This window comes from Pelobates fuscus, chromosome 3, assembly GCF_036172605.1.
Source record: "Pelobates fuscus isolate aPelFus1 chromosome 3, aPelFus1.pri, whole genome shotgun sequence".
Lineage (NCBI taxonomy): Eukaryota > Metazoa > Chordata > Amphibia > Anura > Pelobatidae > Pelobates > Pelobates fuscus.
Window position 1 is genome coordinate 326,607,644 of NC_086319.1, and position 20,518 is coordinate 326,628,161.

Here is a 20,518-nt window from a genome sequence, read left to right on the forward strand (position 1 = left end):
TTTTATAAACAAAAAAAAAAAAGTTTCTGCTAAAGTGAGAACTTTTAAGCATCACATTGCACATTGGCATCCTTGGTGATTGCCTTGCTGTACCCATTCCAGCACCCATGTGTTCCACTATCTTGACGACTTATGCGCCTCCAACCTTCTTGCTATATATTAAGATGTAAAGACCAGGAGCCAAAGCCAGTTCTAGAATTGATGACTGTTTACAACCACTAATCACATACAGATAGTATTAGTTGACTGCTAAATTACTGCTTATGAATTTCAATTACTGGTGTAATAAACCTCAAACCATCAAAGCTGCAGAACCTGATTACATTTTAGTTGGAAATAAAAATACAAAAACTATGTTAATATTTTGTATTTTGCCTCTCAGTTTGCAGATAAATTTCAGGAAGTTAAAGAAGCTGCTAAACTGGCGCGGGACAGATCACAAGAAAAAATGGAGACCTCAAGCAATCACTCTCAAGTAAGTCTTTTTAGATCTGGATTTCAGGTAGTCCATATACCATAATGCATGGAAGAGATTTCTTAGTAGTAGTAGTACGAGCTAGTCTGGATTCCCCAACAGGTTTCACTTAGGTGAGATACACTTCCAACCAATCACCTCTTCAAGCTAAAATAAAAACCACTTGGAAAGCAATTGTCCAGTGTCTTGTGCTTTATTGATGCGATCTCTAAATAAACCTGTAGAGGGGGTGGGGGCCTGACTGCCATGGCGGAGAGTCGAATCTTGCTTGAGCTCCTCTCCTAAACGGGCAATAAAAGCCGTTCATAGCCTTATTAAGCTGAAAATCAACTCACCCAACGACTCCCCTGCATCCCGACTGGACTACAGCATACTGTGGAGGTTGGAGACAGAAGCTCCCCGGCAGCAAAACCTGACGCATGTGGCCTAGAGTGTGACGGACGGGAGAGGCGGCCATTCTCCCAGCCCTAATTACTCTGCAAGTGCCCCAAGACCCCCCCAGGACTGGCAGGGGTGATCCCGATCCACCTCTGGGAAGCCCACCTGACATACTGGGCACAGGGGGTGAAGCCACAGAGTGCGCGGGAACATCCAGTGAACCACCAAGCATTGCTGACACCCAGTTGCACTCCGACTCTACAGAAAATCAAAGCAACCTCATGACAAGACTCAACAGAATCTTCGATAATCTAGAAAATAGGAGGCATCACAACCCCCCAGAAGGCTCACTCACAGCAAACTGTCCGCCGGCAGCAGACATCCACAGCCTCGGCGAAGACCCCAAAATGGCGGCGATGCAAAGAGCCCTCATCCTGTCATCAGAAGCCAGCACACAAACGGGAAACACTCTGAATCAAGCCTGCGACTCCTCATGTGCCCGAGAAACTTATGCGGCTTACAACAGGGCCGAATGCTGAGCTTCCGAAATGGAAAGCAACAATCCTGCACATGAAGACCAGCCCACCGTCACTAGGTCGTGAGGCATCACGGTGGTCACCGTGGTCCTGGATCTGTGCTCTCCCCTCAGTGGGCATCGGCTGAACTGTGCCTGTGGACTGGGCACGGAGAGGCATGATCACCTTTCCTCTCCTCACGGTTTCAGCTGACACAGCTCTGTACCATCTTTCACTATTACACTGATTCTGTAAATGCTGGCCTCTCACACTACACTACCCCACACAGTGTGAGAGGCCAGCATTTACAGAGTCAGTGTAATAGTGAAAGATGGTACAGAGCTGTGTCAGCTGAAACCGTGGGACTAAAGCTAACCAGCTAAGTGTCCATATTTCTTCTTACTCAAATCTCGTTACCCTACTATACTTAAGTATATGTGCACAGCAGATTTCTACAATGCCATATTGTTCCTATCAAGCTATACTGTGTTCATCATTATTATTGTTATCGCTCTAAAAAAAAGTGTTTATCTATATACATATTCTGACATGACAAGTTAATCTTTGCTGTTTACCTACTGTATAGTATGATTATTCTGTTAACATAATGCACAACAAAAATAAAGAATTAAAAATAAAAATACACCTGTAGAAAGTAACGGGACAAAACCTCCAATAAATACAATTCTTCATTGCAGCTTTGAACCTAAAATCATATAAACACATAATACAAACCATCTTGAAACCACTAAGACCTCTGTGTTGCCTGTAAGGACCAACACTTGGTTCCCAGTTTCCAACTGCATGAGACTGACACTGTGCAGGCAGCTGCAACAGGTAACAAACCACTTGACGTCAGGCACATAATACAAATTATCTTGAGCCCACTAAGACCTCTGCTTTGCCTGTAGGGACCCACACTTGGATTCCAACTGTGTGAGGCTGACCTTGTGCAGGCAGATTGTGTTTGTCAATGGAAAATCAACACAATGATTACTAGACACCAGGGCAACATGAACTCTGGTCCAAATGCATCTGGTTCGGGAGGTGGAGAAAGCTGGAAGCTGGGTGACTGTTTGCGTGGCTGGAGGTGCAGAGTATCGATTACCTATGACTAAATTTCACTTGGATTGGGACATGACATCACCCTGGCAGAACTTATTCTGGCCCATAGTTTCCCAAGAAGTCCAAAAATAGTGCCAGACCTGTGATACTTGTCAGCAGGTGGGGAAAGAAGGAGTAAATCCCATGGCTCGGTAAAAGCTCATGGTAGAGGTTAGCTGTGGATATTGTAGGACCCCTGGCTAAGCTTAGAAATACATTCTTATTGTTGTGGACTACACTACTATGTGCCCAGAGGCTATAGTGCTGACCAATGTTCAGGTGGAAATGGTATTAGACGTCCTGATATGTGTTCTCTCAAGTAGGGTTTCAAGTGATTATCAACGCAGAGGTCATGCACTAACTCTGAAGGCTATGTGGGATCAAAACCATCGAAAGCTCAACCTATCATCTACAAATGCATTGCCTGTGTGAGCAGTTTAATGGGGCACTAAATCGGATTCTTCGGACATTCGCTACCACTTGCAAGGACGGGCAATGGTTCCTGCCGTACCTCCAATTCGCATACCAGAAGTAGCTTCAGGAATCCACTGGGTTCTCCCAATTTGAGCTATTGTATGGGAGGCGTATGAGGACACCCCTAGATCTTATCCGGGAGTACTTGTAGGTGGAGCAGAGACAGAGAGGATGCCTGATAAACCATACATGCTGAAGCTAAGGGACGGTCTGGAACAAATGACAATGACTGTACGGGAAAACCTCGAGGCTGTCCAAAGTAGACAGCCATCTGGTATGATAGAGGCGCAAGGAGCAGCAGTTTTTAAATTGGACAGAAGGTCCTAGTGTTGAAACCAGTCCAAAATGACAAACTGCAGGTCACATGGCAGGATCCCTACATAGTGGTGGATGGAATAAGTCTGTGATACTACCATTGAAGTCAGGAGCTACGATGAGGAGTGAGATGCACCATCCTTATGCTCCTGGTAAGCTTTTAGCATTATGATGAGGAATTGGTGGTCGCCATGTGTGCCCCTGCTTCCAAAGGCCTCAAAGCATTGCCCTTGCCATAGATCTTATAATTAGGGGACCGAGCAAGGTCTACAAAAACATGTCAAGTAAGAGAAGGGTTGGGGCCCTGGGAAAAATAACCGGTCCAACAGCTGTTGATATACTTTTTCCAGTGAATCCAAGACCCTAGCTTCTTATAAAGTAGAAAACTCAGGACAATCCCATTTGAGGTAACCACATCCCCGAGGCAGTCCGGGAAAGGATGAGCAAAGAAATTCAGGAAATGTTCTGTATAGGGGTTATCAAGTCGTCAGCTCACCAGAGTCCACTAAGATTGAGGCTGTTGCCAATTGGCCGATGCCTGTACCAAGACTCATGTTATGGCCTTCCCATATATGGCTCACTATTACACCTCATTTGTACCAGAGTATAGTGACATCGCTAATCATTTCACCAACATAACCAAAAATAACCTCCCCAGGCAAGTCCTGTGGTATTCAAAGTGTGAGAAGGCTTTCCAACAGTGAAAAACCCTTTTGTTAATGCCCCTGTACTAGCAGCTCCTGATCCAACTAAGCATTTTATCATTCACACAGATGCCTCGATGTTTGGATTAGGAGCTGTTCTAAGTCAGGTCGCAATGGACTGTGGAGAACACCCAGTGGCCAACTTCAGCAGGACACTTATTGCCTCGTGAGGTTAGCTATGCAGCCAGGGCCGCCATCAGAAATTGTGGGGCCCCTAAAACAGCTCAAGGTCTGGGCCCCCAGGTGCCCGCCTCCAAGTCCCGCCCACAGGAATACACACAGACACAAAAGGACACAGACACACACACAGAAAGATACACACATACTAACAGACACAAATACTGAAACAGACATACACACATATAGACACATACACAGATACAGATCATAGGTGTGCGCAGCCTATTGCATTAGGGTGTGCACCCTAAAGCCCAAACACACGTCGCGTGTATATATGTGTGTGTGTATGTATGTATATATATATATATATATATATATATATATACATACACACTGCTGTGTGAGGGTGATGTGTGTGTGAGGGTGCTGATAGTGTGCTATGTGGGCGAGGGTGTTTGTGTTTGAGGGTGCTGTTTGTGTGCTGTTTGTTAGGGTCCTTTTAGTGTGCTGTGTGAGGGTGCTGTTTGTGTAATGTGTGTGAGGGTGCTGTTTGTGTGTGAGTGTGCTGTGTGTGTGTGTTTGTGAGGGTGAGGGTGCTGTTAGTGTGCTGTATGTGTGTAGGTGCTGTGTGTGCTGTTTGTGTGCTGTATGTTTGGAGGGATTGTGGGGGCAGATTAGTAAATAACCCCCTTCTTTTCTTACCTTATGTAGGGATGGGGGATCCTTGCTGCCATGTGCAATCCCTGGTGGTCCAGTGGAGAGTGAACCCTAGCCTGCTGGGCTAGAGTTCACTCTTGCGAGATATAAGCATTGCCGCGGCAACGCTCAAACCTTGTGAGAGGAACCCGGCGGTGCTGCTGACTAGAGCTCCCTGGGTCCGCTCCTGCCTCCCTCCATGCTGCTGTGGGCTGGTGAGGTAGATCTTTGATCTCCCCACCTGCCCATGGAGGCTAAGAGCAGAGCCGGCGCTCGGATAGCGCCGGCTCTGCATGAGCCGACAGGGGAGATCTCAATCCATAGGCGTGCCGTGGGGATTAGGGTGTGCCCAGGCACACCCCCTGCGCACGCCTATGATACAGATACACACACATACTGACATACAGACATACTGACATACATACACATACATACATACTGACATACATACACACACAGATATATACATACACAGATACATACTGACATATACACACACACAGACATACATGCATACTGACATACATACTGATAGATCTATACACACACACACAGACATGAATACATACATGATTATTATTATTTTATTATTTATATAGCGCCAACAAATTCCGTAGCGCTGTACAATGGGTGGACTAACAGACACATAATTGAGATCAAGCCACTGGACGTACAGGAACAGAGGGGGTTGAGGGCCCTGCTCGATGAGATTATATGCTAGAGGGAGTGGGGTATAGTGACACAAAGGGTTAAAGTAGGGGAATTAAATAGTTTGTTAGAGAAGGGTTTATTGAGTGCTTGGTATGCCAGTTGTAGGAAAGGAGTCATGGGATGGGGGATGAGAAACCTGCTGACAGTGTAATTGATACGCTTTAATGAAGAAGTGAGTTTTCAAAGATTTTTTGAAGGAGTGGAGGCTGGGTGAAAGTCGGATTGAGGAGGGAAGGGAGTTCCACAGAAGAGGTGCAGCCCTGGAGAAGTCTTGAAGGCAAGCATCAGAGGTGGGGATCCCGGCAGAGGATAGGCGTAGGTCTTGGGCTGAGCACAGAGGTCTCGATGGGACATACTTGTGTATGAGGGAGGATAGGTATGTTGGTATGTATACATACGGACATACATACATGCATACTGACACACATACAGACATACTGACACACACACGCAGACATACATACTGACATACACACAGACATACATACATATACACACACACTTCATTTATCAGCCACCCTCCTCTTACCTTTAAGTTGCAGGAGGGTGGCTGGGGATGATGGGAGTTGATGCCTCTGGTGTCCTCTCCTGGCCTCTGCTCTCCTGGCATCCGCTCTCCCCCCCACGCGGAGTAATCTGGGAGGAAGTGACCGGCTGTCACTTCCTCCCAGCAGCATTTGCGGTGTAGCCGCAATTTTATTTTTTAAAGGGTTCCAGTCGCGCTATTACACGGCCGCAGCACTGACCGGGCCCCTGAAGTTATAGGGCCCATTGGGTGACCCTAAATGCTTGGGCCACCTGATGGGCCCCGGTGCAGATGCACCTACGGCAGTTTCGCCGCTCCACGTGGGGCCCGGGTAGCCGGGCCCCGAAGGGCCGCCGGGCCCGTGACAACCATTATGGTTGTCAGCCCCTGATGGCGGCCCTGTATGCAGCCATGGAGAGAGAGTTCCTGGCCTTGGTCTGGGCACTGAAGACGTTGGCACCATAATTACAGGCCACAACCCATTGGTGTGGCTAAATCGGGTGATCTGGAACAATGCTCGCTTTTTACAGTGGAGCCTAGCCCTCCAGCTGTATGATTTTTACAAAACACCCAATAAGCAGAACAGAAAAGCAGATGGGTTGTCCTGGCAAAGCGAACTGGAGAAATAATTGGTTGCGCCCCCAACATCCACAAGCCAACCCATGAGGGTCAGGCTGTTTCTGCCAGAGTATGGTCAAGGAGGAGCAGTGTGACAAATTGATACAGCCAGTTTAAACAACTGGCACTGGACTCTGGACCATCTCCTCCTCAAGAGAGCTGTTGTCCATATGTTTGCTCCTCTACATCGTGCTAGGCATTACAGCACATAATGGAGTCTAGTCTTGCACTCAAATGGAGTTTCAGGACAATCCTTAGGGCTGAAAGGAGCACTGAGCGCTTGACTGGGAGGTACCCAGAAATATCATGGAACTGTACACCGGATTGAAAAATGCTGCAATTCAAGGAAACTTCAAGTGAGTTTTGCTTTGTTTCAGGACCGCCAACCTGAGTTCTAATTAGAAGGGAGGTCAATGATGTAATGAGGCATCTAGTGACACCAATGACTTGAAGCAGCTCCCTTCTATGGAGCTTCGCAAAGTCAATATTTGAGCCTTGGACTTAGTAGGAAACAGTCTGGAACTCTGTGTAGGATCGGAGGGTGGTGGCCGCTCGGCCAAACTTGAACCAGTGATTACTCGCACTAGACATCTCCGATCAGAGAGCTTTTCGGACAGTTTGCTCCCCTACTCCCTGATGATGTAGAGCCATGGGGATAATTTGTAAGGTGTCTTGGTGTCTAGTAGTTACTTAAATTATCTGTCTGTGATTGCGTTATGTCCCAGACACTAAGACGTCAGGGTGGGGTTGTATTGTTTAGTTTGATGACCCCTTGTTGGGAATGTCTGTATAAATATGTGTGAGTTTCTTAATAAAATTTGCACCTGTTTCACCCTTCATCAATTCCCGGCTGGTACTTTGGACTAAGCTATAACTACTCTAGCTTATCGGTTCCAGAGGAAAGGGGATACTTGGCAGACATTTTGTCTTTATTTTATGTCCATATCTCCTCTTTCAAATAAGGTTTTCATGGAACCAATGCATCTGTATACTTGTGCTCTTTTTTTTTTTTTTTTAATGCAAAGTGACCTATAGTGGAAGGTTTACATAAATGGTATTTAAAATATTTTGTTTATGATATTTACCCATGGCTGAATGAGTGAGTGTGCACATTGCACTGTCTGAAACATATTATTATTTATAGAGGGCCCACACATTCCGCAGAGCTATAAAAAAGGAGTAAGGAAAAGTATTTCCATATTTACAGTAATTTTCTTTTCCCGATCAATCACCATGGCAGCATTAAGCAATGGGCTACTCTGCCCACTCACAGCAGAGCGGACATGAAGCAAGAATTCTGTTCGGAAATAGGTGCTCTATTGATACTAACAGACAGTTTTTATAACTATCTCCCTAAATTCATAGATGGAGGATGGAAATATAATGCTGCCATGGTGATTGATAAAGGAACAAAAAATGATGGTAGTATGGGAACAATTGTCTCTATTCATGCTGAAACCATGGTAGCATACACTAAGGAGTAATACCCAAGCTAAACCAGAAATAGGACAGTTAATAAAAACTTCAGGAATCAAGTAAAAGGTATAACAGCCTCTATAGTATAGGATTTTAAAATATTCATAAATGTACATCAAAAGGCTATACTCAGAGTACATGGACCATGAATGATGTGAGCACTAAACAGAACAAAACTAGTTTAGAAGTAACGGAGGAGAGCGGTCGCATGTCGGCTCAGCTCTGAGCGAAGATAGTGAAATCGACCCAATATACCCACCTTTAAAGGTTGGAATATCCCCAGAACAACCACAAAGTCTACACGCTCCCAATGGGGAAGAAAAATAAAAAGCTCAAACCTGAGAAGCCTGCGTCAGGCATGAACATCGACGAGATGTGGCGGCAAGCCCGAGGAGCCGCGGGTTCAAACATGGTGTCCCTACATGGTGGATGCTCGGATTTCTATACTGAGACGTCGGATGAGGAAGGGGGGGGGGACACATCCCGGCAAGCCGACCCTCGCCGCCAGCGAGGACACAACAGTTGCCGAACTCGGCACCCACGCCAGTAAGCATGGAGGCCATCAGGGACCTCATGGCGGACCACCATGCCAAAATCTCAGCGGACGTCGCATCGCTTAGGGACACCCTGCGGGGCCTCACTGGACGACTGGGAGCTGTGGAAAACACTTCAAGCACCCACTCTGGTCAACTCCGCTAGCTCCAGCAGGAGGTACAAGAGCTAAGGCAACAAATCACTCTGAGTGACATGTGATTTGCAGAACTCGAAGATAAACGACGACAAAAGCACCTCAAGGTCAGGGGCATCAGTGAAAACATATCCGAAGCTGAGCTGCCTCATGGCCCTACTACAACCGAAGATGGTCAAAACTGGAACAATCGACGGCATCTTCCGTGTCCCAAAACCCACCAAAGCGCCGACTGCTGCCACGAGAGTCGTTGTGATACAATTCCAGACCTACAGGGAGAGGGCTGCAGTCCTGGCGGCCGTCCGCAACAACTCACCCTACCTCTTCGAAGATATGCATCTTACCTTCTATGCAGACCTCTCAGGGGCGACCCTAGCATGGAGAAGGACCTTCCAACAGCTAACTTCCACCCTGCGGGCTCACCACATACGTTACTGCTGGGGCCCGGCACACAGCCTGCTGGTCACTAAGGGGGACACCACACTCTCAGCACGCTGTATAACAGAGGCACCGGCACTTCTGAGGCAGCTGGACCTACCCACAGACCCGCTACCAGTATCGTCGGAAAGACCCAAGAACCCACCGTCCTGGGACCCGGCCAGGGCAGCGGAATTTGTACCCAGACTACCGGCCGGAGTGCCTGCAAGTACGGCCAACACGTGAGCAACTGCAAATGACTTTCCCTCTGGGCCCGTCTAATCACTGCCTGGCTCGAATGGAACTCTTCTTCTTTTTTGTTGGGTTTCCTTTTCTGACAGTGGACTGTCCTTTTTTTTTTTTTTTAATAGTTACAACTGCATTACATTACTTTGAATGTTCCACGTTCAGTCCCCATGAGACCACAGCCGTAGGCTAGTACATATATGTACCTGATAGTACCCCCCGGTTGGCAAGACCACCCTTCTCTAATGCCTCCATAGACACCCACACACTTAGGGGCTCACCAGGCAACAGGCCTCTCCGTGTTGGAGCAACACCCCCTATACCCGGCGGATATTCTCAGCCATGTTTATAAGCACTAGCTAGCCTCAGTTCTCTCTGTACATAGTTGCCAGATCCTCACTCATTAATCTACCTGACGACATGCCTTCAGAGCTGCGCACCACTACGAATAGCCCATTACTACTATGTATCGCCTAAACCAGCACACATCGCTCATGAGCGAAATCCCCCCCACTCTACCAAACCCACCGTTGGGGCAGCAGGCATACCCACACAAGCCGACCACTGGGAAATGACACTGGATATAACCAGTATGTCTAATGCTTTCCATGCCCACACATAGTTAGGTAACAACAGGTCAACATATTGCAACACAGTCAATAACTAAATAGCCCATCCACACCACACCCGATCTATGAACCAATACTCTTACCTGTTTGCTCTATCCAGCGTAGGGCCTTATTAACCTATTCACTCTCCGCATTTATTATTATGCTTCCTATGTGTCCAGTGTTCAGATGTAGGGGTGCCCCCTCACAATCAGGAATAGACACTCAATCTCCCCTCTCACAGACTAGGTACGGATCACGAGCACGACTCTACTAATAGTCCTGTCTTGATAGGTGATAGCCGCACCCTTGCATCCTTTACTATGCTTTAATCCATGGCTAACGAAGTCTTAACATCCGCACACTACACTACTATAAAGGTTTAGCGGTTCCTATGTAATACACAAATGATGCAGCGCACTAGACCAGTAATGTATGCCTCCAGCTGACACTCTAGCCTGCCAATCGCCTAACCATATCTATTAACGTACCGATGATTGCCTGTATCTCTCACCCTGCCTTGTACTAGCTATTTTAGTTAACCCTTATTCGATGGATACAACAGCTTAGGTACACGAGCAACTTATACAAAAATGTGCAAATTAGAATGCCACTGTCTAATCTATGTTGTTCTTGACATACGCTTTTGTGGCGTCTGATGACTTGTTTGTAACCTCCTGCACAAAAAAATAAAGAATTAAAAAAAAAAAAAAAAAAAAAAAACTAGTTTAAAACTAAACTAAACAAAATGGAGAGAAAATTCATGATAACAAGGTTAATGCAATTAATCATCACTTAAATATAATAAAAATGTTGCACTATAACTGTGAAAGTTCAACCACTGGGACCAAGCTGGTACCAAATGATGGCAAGGATGGCGAGAGCAAGGAGACCAATTAAAAAGAAAGATTCAAATCATTTGCAGTACTCTTGAATACATAATTCTATGTTAGTTGTTTAAAAGAACACTCCAAGCACCATAACCACTTGAGCCCAGTTTAGTAGTAGTGGCACCATCCCAGATAAAGTTATCACACAATCTGATTAAAGTGTGGTGCTCCTGGGGTACTCCTAGCATGATCATCAATTCAGGGGCCTGTAGTGGTTATGGTGGTTGGAGCAAAGCTTTAATTAATAGTTTCTAATTTCTCCCTGTTAATTGCCTGCTAGAGCCCACAGCAGTCTCCTGTGTGTGATTAACATTCAATTAACATAACAGGAGATAAGAACTTCTAAACTAAACACACTATTGTAAAAAAAATCACAACTAATTGACTGTGAGTCATAGACAGGGGAGGTGTAGCTAGAGCTGCATAAAATAAGGATTTAACTCATAAATAGCAGAGAATTAAAGGACCACTCTAGGCACCCAGACCACTTCAGCTTAATGAGGTGGTCTGGGTGCCAGGTCCCTCTAGGATTAAGACTTTTTTTTTTATAAACATTGCAGTTTCAGAGAAACTGCTTTGTTTATACTGAGGGTTAATCCAGCCTCCAAAACCTCTAGTGGCTGTCTCATTGACAGCCGCTAGAGGCGCTTGCGTGCTTCTCACTGTGAAAATCACAGTGAGAACACGCAAGCGTCCATAGGAAAGCATTGTAAATGCTTTCCTATGCGACCGGCTGAATGCGAGCGCGGCTCCTGCCGCGCATGCGCATTCAGCCGATGACGTCGCAAGGAAGAAGGAGAGGAGGAGGAAAGCTCCCTGCCCGGCGCTGGAGAAAAAGGTAAGTTTAACCCCTTCCTCCCCCCAGAGCCTGGCGGGAGTGGGTCCCTGAGGGTGGGGGCACCCTCAGGGCACTCTAGTGCCAGGAAAACGAGTATGTTTTCCTGGCACTAGAGTGGTCCTTTAAGCAATGAGACTGTAGGAGTATGATCTATACACTAAAACCGCCTCATTAAGTCAAAGTTGTTTTGGTGCTTAGAGTATTTTAATACTGCCATGGTTTGATCAGTAAAAGGTACTTTCAGATCATAATATACACCCTCATCCATTTTTAATAAATCCTTTGAGTGCTAGACAAGATGGGCAGCAAGAGGTCAGACATGATTTCAGTTGATGCTGATGTGCCTTTCAGCTGTTTAGACTACAAATCCCATTTGTACCATGGAGGACTGCAGCATGTTATCGGTTGGTAATCAAGTCTTGCTGTCTGAGCATCATGGACAATGTAGTTTGTTAGCCATTGCTGTAATAAATCCTCTCCACTGATGCACCACAGTGTTGACATTGGGGAGATAAACAGGGTTTGTGTCAGTCACAAGCTATTGAAGTCACTTCAAGCATTTTCATGGATTTTCAATAACACATCGAGCCTGTACTTAATTGCTGCTGTTATTGCTTAACCTCCGGGTAGCAGGCCATGCTTGTGTGTATTTATAAATTAGAATGTGTGTACATATAGATCCATGGCTTCAGGCTGCTCCTCCGTTCTGACCTCTCAAGCTCTGAATATGAAAGTGGATTAAAAATCGCCTTTAAAAGTCAAACTATTTGTAACACTGTCAATATACAGTATTGAAGGAAAGTGGTATATTAATGTATCATTTAAAAACATACACGCACTCTGTAGCAAATATACACTAGCAGACAAATGCTCCAGTCACACTGCTTTTTAGCTATGGTTAAATTGTTACCATAGCAACCAAGCTGAATTCCAATAAGGCACATGCCAAGACTCTTAATTTTAAGAGCTATTTCACAAAACAAATTTGAGAATCTAGGATGTTTGTCCAAGTCTCACCAGATCCTCATGTATTTATAGTTAGATTTCAGATGTGTTCCAGCCTGCAACCATGTTCTTAGGAGTTTTATTTTTTGAAAGTATTAACTTGTTTCTGGGCGGAACACTGGTTTAAAGATAGAATGCACATAGTAGGATTTAAATGAACACTATAGTTTTAGGAATAGAAAGCTGTATTACTAACACTATATTGTCCACCTGCCCCTAAGCCCCCCCTTTTCAGCCCCTCACCACCCCCTGTGGCAATCAAATGGTTGAAAACCATTTAAACACCTACCCATCTCCGCTTTCTCTGACTTTATCCTAAGGCGATACCTGATACACAAGCGCTACACGTTTCACCACTGGTAAGAATTTTAGGTCTGAGTGCCTGTAGTATCTCTTTAATGTAAAATAATCAGATGAGAGAAATGTAAGAACTTTCTGCCCTGGGTCCATTTGTCTGTAAAATGTTTGACATATGTGTGGAGGCCTACTCGCAGGGGACCCAAGAGCCACTGCCCATCTTTCCCCCTTGCCCAAATCATTATTGCTGGTATAGTTGACCCATATAGCTGTCCCACCCAAACACTAGCCAAGACTTAGTGAAGGATGAATGGCACACTTTATACCCGGGTCACCAGGAGAACAATGGATATTGTACAACACCTGGTGGATAGGTGTCTGTACCTGACCAGATAATTGATTAGCGGTCAGACGCCTCTGCTCCTAAGAGCATTTATGCATAAAAACCAGGGTTCCTGTGCCTGCATCCCCAAACCTGTGCCATTCCAGGATAGCTATCCCTGGTGCACCCATTCTGTCCAAAAAACTCTCGGATCGGAGGACTCAAGCTCAAATGGTCTGGATGTTGAATTTTGACCAGACCGTTCCATGGTGATGGGTGGAGAAACCTGGTCACTTTCAACTATGGAACTTTCTGTTGATACATGGAGCTCCCTCAAGTCGTTTGTTCTGTTGATGCCTCATCACCTCCTCTGTCACCACTCCAAAAAGAGCCCTCTTTTGTGGTCCTGGGACAGAGTGTGACCCCGAAGAAGTTTAACCAGATCGCGGCTACTACGCAATCCGATCTAGAGTTCCAGGTAATTTATAGATTGCTGCAGGTTTGCATCTGCAAATCTCCTCCGGGGTTTTTTCTCTGGGACCGCTTGATATGGTGCAGAGTTGGCAATCTCCGTCTGGAGGACTATGTGGGTGATCATAGTTCTTTTAGGAGGAGGTGGTGGTTGGGAGCTATGTAAAAGCCCTAAGTGACTGGTGATCTGTCACAATATGACTTGATGCTCATTGCAAAATAGTGTTTGCTGATGACACAAAATTAGCTTAGGTAACATAGTGTGAGCAGAATATTACTTTGGATTTGGATGAATTAGGCGACTGGGCAGGTAGAAGAGATTGAATGTAGATAAATGCAAATTTATGCATGTTTTGAATGAGAAACACACAAGCTACATGTCTCCTAAATGATTTATAAATAATGATAGACAAACATTATGTACCTGCTGACTGGACATTAAGGCAGTGCCGTGTATAAAAGGTGGGTTTAACGTGATGAAAAATTAATTTGTCCTCTGTATAACTCAATTATAAGGCATTGAAAATATAACTTCTATTTTGGGCACTTATTTTTCACTCTCATCTTTCAAATGCTGCTACTTTCCCACGCTGTCACTTGGTTTCTATCCCCCACAATGACCTTCGTGTTGGGTTTTTATATCCCACGTATTTTCTGTCAAAACTTGTAGTGATTTGTTTCATTTGTTAAACTCTTTCTTTGATATTATTGTAAAACACTGCAGTAGTTGGAGCTATATAAATGGCAGCAATTTTTCTAAAAAACAAGCAGATATCCTACATATAATTAATACTGTTATGCATTACCTGCATATCTCGAGTTTAACTTTGAGAAGTCCTTTTTGGCCATAAATACTCGAGATATCACGTTTCCCAGAATTCCCAGCTGACATGCAAATGAGCACAGGCAGGGTTCTTGTTAGACTTCATGGGGTATTTCTGTAAATACAATTAGAAATGGATATAGAATCAAATGATTATGATAGGAGGGGCGATGATGCTTGCTTGTTCAGGGAAAGTTTGCCATTTAGCTGTTAAAAAGTTTGATGAACACGAAAAAAGAGTTGTTGTTGTTGTTGTTGAGCTGAACTTGATAAACATGTGTTTTTTTTGTTTTGTTTTTTTTTAGCACCCTGTATTACTATACGTAACTATGATACTTGAGAGGGATGGGCAATAGATTGCACTGGTATTCAAATGACTACGTAATCAAAAATCATGAGATATTTGCTATCCCTGCTGGCCTCTACTGTACTGTCTATCACCACCAAAAAAAACTCCCAAAAACATTCTCCTGTCTGTCTGGGTTAAACTTCACTGTTTTAGATCATTTAGATTCTATTGAACGTAGATCTGCTTATTTTTAGGGCTTCATGTCTAAACCAATAATCAAGCATGAAAAAGTCCACTGAAACATAGCTGAAATTTTTGTATTTTTTTACTTGTATGTAGTTGGTTTAATTCTGTGCATAAATTGTCAGATGTCAAAGCCAGCCCTGGGATTTGCAGTCATGTCATGCTGACCATTGGAATTTCTCAATACTAAATATATTACATTGTGAGAGATTGCCTTCCATGCCTCGTTGCCCTAAGCATGAAAACACTTTATGGAAATCACAGTTCTACTTCTCGGCTTATGGGTAATAGAACAGCTTGAGATCCAGATTTTCTTTTTCAGAATCCAGTAAATTGGAAATCATTGTCCGGAGATTCAGCACCAACAGTGTGAACAGAGCTCAGGCTAATGATACAGAAAACTGACAAAGTGCTCTAAAGTTCCATTTCTTTCTTCAAGCACCTTACAAATCTGGATGATAAGGGAATGGTTCTGAAGATTTCTAACTTTGTCTCCAAACAATTCTTACTGCTATCCTACATGAGTTGTGTGCATAAATAAATGTCAAAATAACTGAAAAAGATATTTAGTTGTCCATCAGGCATTTGAAAAGGAGAGCAGTGGAGGCTCATCAATAGGGGCACTTGGGGCAGCGGCCCACCAATGGAGGAAAGAAAGTATTTGCATTAGTTTCGAAACACTAAGATTCTATTTCTGGAGAGGAAGGTGATGAGCCAAAAATATGAGAAAAATGTGTGTCTCTTTAATTCTGTACTATGTTTTAGTTCTGCAGTGGCCCTCCTCTCTCATTGGTAGCTGTTTGGAGAAGCTTACTTGAGAGCATCTAGGCATGTCAGAAAAAGGGGACTGGTTTGACATCTGTCCTGTTTAAGTTTTGTACATGCCTATTGTTCTTTAAGAAGGAATTTTAGGAGCCTCCAATTGAATTAACATTCGAGCAACAGAGCCAGCTGCCTTTGAGTGGAGGTATGCTATAGGCCTCGCTATTCAGGGATCATCAATGGCTCATAGCACTAGGGGGTGAGGTTACAGTGCTCACAGGAGAGAGAAGCAAGAAGCCATCTTGAAAACAGCACAGGGAGAGCACAGCAGAAGCTCCTGGTCCCTACTCTTGGACCTCAATTGTCAAAACATTTCTGCCACCACTTTGAACTCTACATCTCCATTCCCCTTTAAATGTATACTTTAATTGTGCCATCCCAGGATATAATATATATATATATATATATAGGCGTAGCCTGTAATTGTGGGAGGGGTTACCTGGCTATATAAGCTCAGGCCCCCTCCTAATCAGAGCTGGTATCGCTGGGGTCATCCCTCCTAACTCACCCCTTTATCACTATACATGGGTAGGCCCTCTTTTATTACAGGCCTACCCCATACGTTGGTTCCGGCACACCACAACCGACGGTTATATTCTTATGTACTTATCTTACTATACGGCTTATGTCCCCGACTACAAATATATATATATATATATATATATAAAACTTTAATAGCTCCCAAAGAGGTTATCTATATATTTTTTGTGATGAACTAAATATATACTGCTTTATGACGTGTTATAGTTAAAATCAAACCTGAGTATTTTCTAGAGTTTCACTTTAAAGAAAATACTGAAAATGACACATTAAAAAAAAAAAATCCCCCAAAAATAAAATAATAAAACATGATGCAAAAAAACTAACATGTTAATACCAGCAGTGTGCAGATTTCCACTAACTAGTATAGAAAAACACACCAGAACGTTCCTTTCTTTTAGTGCAACCGGAGTATAAATCTAAAGCATTGTTCTTGTTTTCTTCTACTTCCTGTATTTAGTGCCAGCTGGGCACCTATAAGTTCTTTGGTAAGAAACTGCTGGTGACTTTGTATAGCATGCAGAAGAAATTATTTGTGTTTATTTAACCTAAATAGCACTTTTTAAATACAGTAGCCAGTGACCCATCTTTCATGTATGATTGGTGAGTCTATAGTTGGAATTATCTCCTTTTATAACCATTAATGCTGAGCAATGTATAAGGTCACACCATCTATTTCATGTGCCCCAACAGAGTAGCACTTTGACTGAAAGCTTTGAAGTTTGCAATGGGGGCTGAGATTCAGATCAAAGGATATTCCATTTTTGGAAACTGGACATAGTTACTTTCTCTTGAAAAGTACATGAGCATGACTTTTTAAAATGTTGATCTGCATTCTTTGTAGAGTTTGGTAAAAGCGCAGAGTTACTGACAAATATATCTCTGTGATTGGACATATAATGACTGTATCTCTTTGATTGGACATATAAAGACTGTATCTCTGTGATTAGACATATAAAGAATATATGTCGGCATTACTTTACATAATTTTAAGTGATATTTGTTTTAGGAATCGGGGCGTGAAACACCGTCTTCAACTCGAGCATCAAGTATAAATGGAACAGATGATGAGAAGGCTTGTCACACTGCTCCCCCTGATTCTGAGCTGAGGACAGAGAATGACAAGTTAAAAACTGCCCTTGCTCAAAGGTAATCCATCCATTTGTGTTTCTAAAAAGTTGTACTCTGTAGTGGACTATTACTCTAAATTTCATGCTAGGATATCGCTAGCGGAATTCAAAAATAGTATTAAATGCTTCTGATTATACCATTTAAAGTATGAATAGAATTAATTATTATTCCCGTGTCTTGCTATTTGCCTAGTCTCCCATTTGACGTATTGCACAGGAGTTCTGCTTCCATAATTAACAATGTCAATTTTGTCCAAGTTTGGGTGGCCTTGATTGACTGAGAGCATCAGCTGACATCCCCCACCTGTCAATGCCTGGAGGACTCTCAGTTTGTGTCTAAGAAAATTTGGAAGGGAATGAGGACACGGCTTTTCTTAAGAAACATGCACACATTTGGTGAATTTGCTAAGGCAGTTTTCTACAGGCAAAATAATTCACTATCACTGTGAGGCCGTTAGTGGAATGGAATATAGGGACTACTTGAGCTACCACATCTTAACTTGTAATATGTATACATTTGCAATTTTACAATAAAAAAATGTCTTTCCTGACATTTATGCATCCATTGAAATGTAACTGTCTTTAGAGCAATGTGGAAAAGATAACAAATTCATTGCATAACCATACAAAATTGCAAGAATTGCTCCTGGGAATGCTGCACAACTTTGCTTCTATAGTAGCCTACATCCTCCAATTAACACTACTGCATGTCATCATATTACCTACCAACACACACAGAGCAATTGCGCCTTTGGGCATACCCAAGGACGTGGTTCATTAAAGCATTGTCTTTACCATAACACTATTTGCAGTTGTGATAATTAAAGAGCAAACTCTATAACTCTTGTTAGCAGATAAGAAAAATTTACTTGCATTTGTATCCTTTACATTCTCCTTAATAAACATGACACAGACAAGGAATTAAACCGCCAATTTGTTGATCAGTTATTAAAGGATCACTATATTGTCAGGAAAACAAACTCTTTTTCCTGACACTATATAATCCTTAGGGAACCCCCCTCCTGCTGGGCTAAAGGGGTTAAAACACCTTCAGCCACTTACCTTATTCCAGCGCCGGGCTCCCTCGGCGCTGGTGACCTCTCCTCCCCTCTGAAGTCAGCTCCCAGGTGGAGCCGAATGCGCATGCGTGGCCAGAGCCACACGCGCTTTAAAAACGCCCATAGGAAAGCATTTCTCAATGCTTTCCTATGGACGTTCTGTGTGCTCAATGCGATTTTCGCATTGAGCATTGCAGAAGCGCCTCTAGCGGCTGTCAGGAACACAGCCACTAGAGGCTGGAATAACTCTGCAATGTAAACATAGCATTTGAAACTATGTTTATTGCTGCAGGGTCAAAACCTGGGGGACCTGGCACCCAGACCAATTCATTGAGCTGACGTGGTCTGGGTGACTATAGTGGTCCTTTAACCTTTTACTTATTAAAGCTGTTAGCTTTACTACTAGGCCCATAAAGCTTTGCTGTGCATCCTGGTGACAGGACAAATTATTGGGAAAACAGAACTAGAATGTTTAAGAAAAAATCAGCAAGCAGAAAGTGTTTTAGAATGCAAAACAAAGAAACATACATTCGTAGATTTGTGCAAAACTATACAAATTTAAGCATGCAAAATATTTATGCTAAAAAAAAATTATACTACTTTTTTTGAGAGTTTGCAAATCTCTGTTATGAAAGGTACACTATAGTCACCAGAACAATTACAGCTTATTGTATTCTGGTGAGTAGAATCATTACTTTCAGGCTTTTTGCAGTGAACACTATTTTTTCAGAGAAAATGTAGTGTTTACATTACAGCCTAGGGATACCTCCACTGGTCACTCCTCAGATAGCTACTAGACGTGCTTCACTCTGCATGTAGACACTGAACTTTCCTCATATAGATGCATCTCTATGAGGAGATGCTGATTGGCCAGGACTTTGACCTGTGCTGGCTCTGCCCCTGATCTGCCTCCTTGACAGTCTCAGCCAATCCTATGGGTAAGCATTATGATGGGCTCAGAGAAGCAGGCAGATCAGGCGCAGACGCAGCAGCTGCAGACTTAACTAAAAGTATAATTTTACTATATTTAGGGGCAAGAAGGAGCGAGGGGGGCCCGATGGTGGTTTTAACACTATAGTGTCATGAATAGAGGCTTGTGTTCCTTTAATATTTAGTGCAGCTGTTCAAAGATAGCAAGATTCGATGGGTCGTTTATTATAAAATGTAAGCCATACTGATACAGTACTTCTTCACAGATGGTATACAGTGTGTTACAATCAATTGCTACCTTTACTTTGTATTTCTTTGCAACTGATCTCCGTACTAAAGCTGAGTAATTCGATATTCTTGGAACCTGTCACTTTGTGTTCTGCGATCATTCCCAGCTCATAGCTAAACAATACAATATTGCAAGAATCGCTCCTGGGCTGGAAGAGCAATGCTACAGAGTTATGCTTCTATAGCTCCCTGCATCCTCCAATTAACATTACTACATGTCATCAGATTGTCTACCAACACTCACAAAGTACAATGTGCCTTTTGGGCCTTCCCCAGGATGTGGTTCATTAAACATTGTCTCGATCTTCCATGACCATTTCATTTTTATACTTTGTCACATTTTTTAAATGTCTTATTTGCTCAGAAACACATTTATAATATGAGCCATGATGATCACTAATAACGATTGGTGGTAAAATAACATAAACCATAAACTTTGGGGGGGGGGGGGGGAGGAGAGAGGGAGGGGCGGCATGTCGGCTTAATTAACTATTCTTCCAA

At 43.5% G+C, this 20,518-nt stretch overlaps 1 protein-coding gene across 1 annotated transcript in view; it reads left to right on the forward strand.

Moving 5' to 3' along the window:
- The window catches only part of HOMER2 (homer scaffold protein 2), a 176,458-nt gene that overhangs the window by 127,333 nt on the left and 28,607 nt on the right, over positions 1 to 20,518 (forward strand). Inside the window, exons 4-5 of the mRNA XM_063445672.1 lie at positions 383 to 475; positions 17,621 to 17,760. Coding sequence (XP_063301742.1) covers positions 383 to 475; positions 17,621 to 17,760 — 233 coding nt within the window. The remainder of the gene's footprint in view (positions 1 to 382; positions 476 to 17,620; positions 17,761 to 20,518) is intronic.